Source organism: Vicia villosa, unplaced genomic scaffold (genome assembly GCF_029867415.1).
Source record: "Vicia villosa cultivar HV-30 ecotype Madison, WI unplaced genomic scaffold, Vvil1.0 ctg.002755F_1_1, whole genome shotgun sequence".
Lineage (NCBI taxonomy): Eukaryota > Viridiplantae > Streptophyta > Magnoliopsida > Fabales > Fabaceae > Vicia > Vicia villosa.
Window position 1 is genome coordinate 176,037 of NW_026706022.1, and position 7,643 is coordinate 183,679.

Genomic DNA, 7,643 nt, shown 5'->3' on the forward strand with positions numbered 1-7,643 from the left:
CTTCCAAAGATGTGCCAACCAATATTATATTATCAACATACACAAGTACTGCAATAAACTCAATCTTAATTTGAAGAGTGAAGAGGAAATAACCTGATGATGATTGATTGTAACCTTGTTGAGTAATAGAGAAGTCAATTTCTCATACCATTTTTTTACTAGTATGTTTGAGACCATATAAGCTTTTGAGAAATTTAAATATTTGATTAGACTTAAGTACATATGACACCTTCAGGTATGTCCATGTACATGTGCATTATCGATCACTTGCATTAATGGTGAATATCAATCATCTATATATACAGGCATCCAATGTTCATGCTAAGAACAATGCACACTAATGCATAGGATTCTAAATTGTTAGCTGTGTAACTAAATGATAACTGCCTAACTGTTATAACAGAAAATGTGAAACTGCTAAAATGTTACATCAACTATTCTTCCTTCAATTCTCTTCTTCATTATTATTCTTATTCTTTAATAACATTTCATGCATATAACCTAATATTTTTCTCCTGAATCACCTATAAGAATGAGTTTGAGTTGACTTATGTGCAACTTATTTGAATTTGTCTACTATAATTAAGCACGAGTCTTAGGACTCAATAATTTATGACATATTTATAAATTATTTTAAACTTGTTTCAATAAACATTCTAAAATGGCCTCTTAACCACATTTTCACTTTCACCATGTAAATGTCTTATACACAAGTGAGGATAAATGATTATCGAGTAAGTGTTAATTAAGTTGTTTTCAAATGAATCACAAGGCTACTATCATAAGTGCAGTATGTTAAGCATTGCTGAACGAGTAAAACACAAACTGTTCAGGAGAAGCAAATTATGTGCCTTTCATCATTCTTTGTTCTCACCATGAAAGTGGGAAGGATTTTTGTTGAGGATGAAATCTTTACACTTGTCGATTTTCAAAGTTGTCACTAAATTGTGAACACCCTCATCTAGAACACTCTGCAGCGTCTGCAAGGAAAACGTCTGTGGGTTTTCAGCAGCGTTTATGGCTGAGGCAACTCCAAGATTTATCTGCAGAAAACGTGGGTTGTGTAAGCTAAATGATAGCGTAACAGTCCAACCTATATCAATGTGCTGTAAGGGTAAAATACTTGTCAATTGTTAGTTGACTGAGGAAGCATTCGCATATTCTAGCATGTACACTTCGTCACAATAAGACAATTTCATAGACTGTACTCACAACTTTCACCAACTCTAGACTAATAGGAGTCAGGTCCTCAAGGTTATTAAGTTATATTATGAAATTTCTAATGATGTATTGATTCTAAAAATTCTTGATGTCCCTTAGCATGGAAAATGACTTCTATCATTTATAGTCCCACTCTAAAGAGTCTTGCATAACACAATATGGTGTTCACAAAGTTGAGGCATATAAACTAGGTATTGGATTGATTAATCCATCAAACTACTGTAAACTACAATTACACTCCTGTTGAAAGATTTTAGATTTGAGATCAAAACTTTCTTTTATGAGAGAGCACAAGGAATACTCCAAACCCACATACCGTTAACCCAATCACACCATAAATAGAGTCAATAAGACATGTACTTCCTGCGACCAACTAACAGGCACTCTTACAGTCATGCACAATTGAACATGCACGTAATTTATTTATATTTAAAAAATGTCATGTTAATTGTGTCTTTTAAAACAGCGGAAAATTCTGAAAACCCATTAAGAAGATCAGAGATTACTTATAAAAACTTATCACTATAAGGGAAAGATGTAAAATATACAAGCTATAAGAGGTACAAATGAAAATGGCCATGCCAAGACCAAAGTATGCAATACATTGATTGCTACGAAAAAATTATGGAGAAAACAGTGAAAATCAAAGTAACATATCTAACAATGATAAAATTCATCATACCGATTGTGAGGTCATCTGCACCAAACGTTTGGCAAGTGGGAGTATGCAAAACCTTTTGCAAGGATAAAGAAAGTAAAACAATTGGTAAGTTCAAATTCTTATCATTTCTTTAAGAAACAGTCTACCCAGTGAACTGCAGAAGGCTTAAAAATATGTGGTAAACTTCTTTTTTTTTTTGAAGTTACATTGTCTTGTAAATTAAGAAACTAGATAAAAAGGTTTACAAGAACAGGAAACATCTTACATTCCTCGGCCACCATCAAGTGCTTCCTCAGATGGATGTTTCCATTCATCAATTCTGTTAGATAGTAAGCAATAATGAATCACCACAATACTATTTATCATATATATACTGGCAACAAGATTAATAGATACGAAAGAAAGAGAGTAAGAGATAGATTACACCCATCCATAGCGTCGGTCAAACAGAAGCCGCTTCGAGGATTGTCTAGAGCTTTGAACATTGACTCTGGAACTTGTGGATTCCATCTTTCTTACTTCTTTTCTGTACCTAGTCTAGGAAGGGCTTAAAGATAAAATAAACTCTTGTGTTGATAGCCAGAAACAAAGGTCACCTGAACATGAAAACCATTTCAAACTTATTGTGTTTATTGAGGACTTCAATTTTTCATAATTTGGTTCAGTTAATTTTACAAACACCTTACACTCGTTCGTGAAAAACCTCGCACAACCTTTTTTTTTTCTGAGAATTTGACATTGACATGTAAGTGAGTAAAAGAAGAGCTACTTTTTGATAAAAGAATCGCGAAAAACGAAAGATAGGCAAGAAAAATGGAACCTTTGGTTAAATAGTAGACGGTTGGTGTAGAGATTGAAGCTACATGAGAAGAAAGATGTGAGGAAATTGCACAATGACTTGAAACCAATATTTGAGATTTAGGGCCATTTGTTTTAGCTTTTAAAAGAATGGATTTTTATTTTATATTTTTAAAAATAGATTTTGTAAATTTGTTTTTGAAAATATTATAATTTTTTTATATTTGTAATTTTAAAGTCCTATAATATAAATATATATTTTGAAGATCAAGATATAGTTGAAATTACAATATTTTAAAAAAAAATCTATTTTAAAAAGTAATTTTTATGAAAGTTATTTGAAATAACTTTAAAATTAAGTGTTTTATTTGGTTAATACCTATTTCCCCTACCGGCTGCCATACAGGCGCTTTTCGAAAAACCCCGTGAAAAAAAACTTGCATGAATTCTCCTAACATTTGCAAAATATCTCTCTTTAAACCTTTGATGGACCAACTCATCAAAAATGATGATGTGACAACGTTTTTTTTTATATTTTTTTCATTATTTTTTAATTTTACCAGTGTTAAGTGACTTTTGAATGGATAATATTACCTTTAGTTGAGAAACAAAATCTAAAGGTACAAGGTTGCCACCGTTTTCATCTCTTCTTTGAATCCCTAATCTGTTTCTCCTTCCATCTTCACCTTCTCACCTGTCTTATCCTCTTCATTCCTGTCGCGGTTTCACTCAAGAACAATGAAAACCTCAGATTGTTCACAGTCAAACATATCTTCAAACGGCAGAAGAACTCTGAAATATGGTCACAATCTTCCCATAAAGTTGTTTGTTTCAAAATTGGTTGTAAATCCTGACAGAAAGTACTGGAAGTGTATGTTTTAAGGTAAAGAAGATTATTGTCAATTATTCCATTGACATGATGAGTTTTTTGTGAAGGATAGAAAAACACTTAGAAAGGGGGGGTTTGAATAAGTGTAGCTTTAAAAACTTGACAGATAAAAATAAATTGCACAGTTATTTTTATCCTGGTTCGTTGTTAACTAAACTACTCCAGTCCACCCCCGCAGAGATGATTTACCTCAACTGAGGATTTAATCCACTAATCGCACGGATTACAATGGTTTTCCCCTTAGTCAGCAACTAAGTCTTCCAGAGTCTTCTGATCACACACTGATCACTCCAGGAACAACTGCTTAGATACCCTCTAAGACTTTTCTAGAGTATACTGATCCACACGATCACTCTAGTTACAACCTGCTTAGATAACCTCTAAGACTTCCTAGAGTATTCTGATCCACACGATCACTCTAGTTCCTTACAACTTAATGTAATCAATTCTAAGAGTATTACAAATGCTTCTTAAAAGCTATAATCACAAACTGTGATATTTCTCTTATCGTTTAAGCTTAATCTCACTAATATATTACAACAGCAATGTAGTGAGCTTTGATGAAGATGAAGATTCTGAGCTTTGAATTTGAACAGCGTTTCAGCAAGTTTAATATGAGTTGTTTTGGTGCAGAATCGTTAACCTTGCTTCTCATCAGAACTTCATATTTATAGGCGTTGGAGAAGATGACCGTTGAGTGCATTTAATGCTTTGCGTGTTCCGTACAGCATCGCATTTAATGTTATACGCTTTTGTCAACTACCTCGAGCCTTGTTCACGCTGTGTCTACTGACGTAGCCTTTAATAGCTTTTAACGTTCCTTTTGTCAGTCAGCGTAGCTTGCCACTTGTACTTCCTTCTGATCTGATGTTTGTGAATACAACGTTTGAATATCATCAGAGTCAAACAGCTTGGTGCAAAGCATCTTCTGATCTTCTGACCTTTGAAGTGCTTCTGAGCGTGATACCATCAGAACTTCAGTGCTTCTGTTCTCTTGTTCTTCTGATGCTTCCATAGACCCATGTTCTGATTCTGCTTCGACCATCTTCTGATGTCTTGCCAGACCATGTTCTGATGTTGCATGCTGAACTCTTTGAGACAAAGCTTCTGAGCGCTGAATTATGCGTACTCTTTATATATTTCTTGAAAGGGAAATTGCATTGGATTAGAGTACCATATTATCTTAAGCAAAATTCATATTATTGTTATCATCAAAACTAAGATAATTGATCAGAACAAATCTTGTTCTAACAATCTCCCCCTTTTTGATGATGACAAAAACATATATAAATGATATGAATTTGCGATCAGAAAGAACAGACGGCAAAAGACAAATTACACAGCTATAGCATAAGCATATGAATATGTTTCCCCCTGAGATTAACAATCTCCCCCTGAGATAAATAATCTCCCCCTGAAATAAATACTCGAAGAACTTTAATAAAAGACTTCCCTGATTATTTCGGTAGAGACGATCATATAAGCTTCTGTCTTCAGAAAATTCATAGCTTCTGACTTCTGCTTCCATTGGACAGCTTCAGAACTAGAATTTCTTTAGATCCCTAGAACACTCACAGCTTCTGATTCCTGCTTCCATCTAGGACAGCTTCAGAACTTGAATTTCTTTGATCTTCTGAACATTCACAGCTTCTGATTTCTGCTTCCATTCAGGACAGCTTCAGAACTTGAATTTCTTTGATCTTCAGAACATTCACAGCTTCTGATTTCTGCTTCCATCTAGGACAGCTTCAGAACTTGAGTTTTCTGGATCTTTAGAACATTCACAGCTTTGAATTTCTGCTTCCCTCGGATAGCTTCAGAGCTTTGAATTTCTACCAACATCACTTCATGCTAGATTTGTATCAGAACATTGTTGAATGTACCAGAGCATCATCAGAGCATCTCTACATCCTGAAATGTTATAGAACAAAAACTAAACGACAAAAGTCAGCATGAACGAGTTAGAACATAAAATGTATATTCGAACACATTATATGTATCAGAGCCATATAGGCTGAAATAATGTATCAGAGCAAATAGAATTTTGTCATAGAAAATAGACAAATATGGATCAAATTCTATTATCAGTGCTTCTGATTCATTCTACTTTCTTGCTTCTGATCTCTGAAGCTTGACAGCACTCGGCTTGCTTCAGTTTCCATGGTTTTGCTTCTTGTGTTTGCTTTGAAGATTCTCTTCACTGCTTTATACCTGCAAAACACTTAAACCATATAGAACTTGCAGTTCTTGTTAGAGAATGTGTGGGAGCTTTACCCAGCAACTGATAGATTAATCAAATCATTTATCATTTATCTTCTCCCCCTTTTTGTCATAACATCAAAAAGAATATTTCAAAAGATTCAGATGATTAAAACGACAAATAAAATCACTGGAATGTGAAAGCAAAGAAACTTTTCATTGATAATCAAAAGATATTACAAAAGGGAGAGAAAAACTTGATGAGGAATGCAAAGAGATAGAGAAAGAGAACACAGATAGAGTGTAAAAAAAATATACGAGGGAAGGAGAAGCGTTTGAAGAGTATTTAACAAAGAATAAAATGAAACGAATGATGAATAGCCTTTAATGTTACGTGACATGAGGAGAGATAATAAAGACAAATGAGGTGACTAGCACAGTTACCTATGGTCGGCGTCCCTTCAACTGCACGCGCGCTTATCCATGAATAGTAACGACAGGTTTACCATCCCGAGATAAAACGTTACAGCTGTTTTGCTTTAAAAGAGGTTCTGAATCAACTTAGACAATGAAACGTTAGTAATAACCGAATCATAATTTCTAAAAGATTTCAATCAGAACTTCTGATTAAAAAAATCACATTCATTTCAGAAGATACTCATACGTAAGAACTTCTCATCTTCTCATTCTGGGCATAAATCCATACTGATGTTCTTCAGAATGAACTTAAACCTATCTTCAGCCAGGGGTTTTGTAAAGATATCAGCCCATTGATGGTCTGTATCAACAAAGTTTAAAGATATAACACCCTTCTGAACATAGTCCCTTATGAAATGATGTTTAATCTCAATATGTTTAGCTTTTGAATGAAGAATAGGATTCTTAGATAAACATATAGCAGAAGTATTATCACAGAATATAGGAATGTTACTCTCAAATATCTGATAATCTTCTAACTGACTCTTCATCCAGAGCATCTGTGTACTACAACCAGCAGCAGCGACATATTCTGCTTCTGTTGTTGATAGAGCAATAGTTGCTTGCTTGCAGAATCCTACTAAGTTGTATTCTTTAGATTTTCTGTAAACTAAGCCAACATTAGTAGTACCTTTCAGATACCTTAGAATTCTCTTAACAGCAGTTAAATGAGATTCTCTAGGATCTGATTGGAATCTAGCACACAAACAAACACTGAACAGAATGTCAGGTCTAGAAGCAGTCAAATATAGAAGAGATCCAATCATACCTCTGTATAAATTCTGATCTACCTTCTTACTTACCTCATCCTTACCTAGGATGCATGTTGGATGCATAGGAGTTTTGGCTTCTTTGCAGTCTAGAAGATTAAACTTCTTCAGAAGTTCCTTCACATACTTGGTTTGGTGAACATACGTTCCTTCTGATGTTTGATTTATTTGTATTCCAAGGAAATACTTGAGTTCTCCCATCATGCTCATTTCAAACTCAGCCTGCATAGACTCAGCAAACTCCTTTCCAAGTGTAGCATTAGATGTTCCAAAAATAATATCATCTACATAAATTTGACAAATTAAAATATCCCTTTTAAAGGTTTTACAAAAGAGAGTAGTGTCCACTTTTCCTCTAGTGAAACCATTATCCAGAAGGAAAGAACTTAAGCGTTCATACCAAGCTCTGGGAGCCTGTTTCAATCCATACAATGATTTCTTTAATTTAAAAACATGATTAGGAGACATAGAGTCTTCAAAACCAGGGGGTTGATGGACATAAACTTCTTCATCTATATAACCATTTAAGAAGGCACTCTTAACATCCATCTGATAGAGAGTGATATTATGTTGAGTGGCAAATGAAATTAATAGACGAATAGATTCTAACCTGGCCACTGGTGCAAAG

General features: G+C 34.2%; 1 protein-coding gene across 4 annotated transcripts; it reads right to left on the reverse strand.

The window, feature by feature from the left end:
- Positions 1–654: 654 nt before the first annotated feature.
- On the reverse strand, positions 655–2,805 carry LOC131639750 (uncharacterized). Of its 4 annotated transcripts, none has more exons than XM_058910215.1 (6): positions 2,703–2,782; positions 2,569–2,606; positions 2,307–2,478; positions 2,148–2,201; positions 1,904–1,955; positions 655–1,043 (listed from the first exon to the last, which is right to left on the reverse strand). In XM_058910215.1, the coding sequence occupies exons 3-6, from the start codon at positions 2,390–2,392 to the stop codon at positions 858–860; spliced, it is 378 nt and encodes a 125-aa protein (XP_058766198.1). In that variant the 5' UTR covers positions 2,393–2,478; positions 2,569–2,606; positions 2,703–2,782; the 3' UTR covers positions 655–857. The 4 variants fall into 4 exon arrangements, with proteins under 4 accessions (XP_058766198.1, XP_058766199.1, XP_058766195.1 ...); XM_058910216.1 differs by having other exon boundaries at positions 2,562–2,606; positions 2,703–2,781; XM_058910212.1 differs by lacking the exon at positions 2,569–2,606 and having other exon boundaries at positions 2,703–2,805.
- Between the last annotated feature and the right edge of the window lie 4,838 nt (positions 2,806–7,643).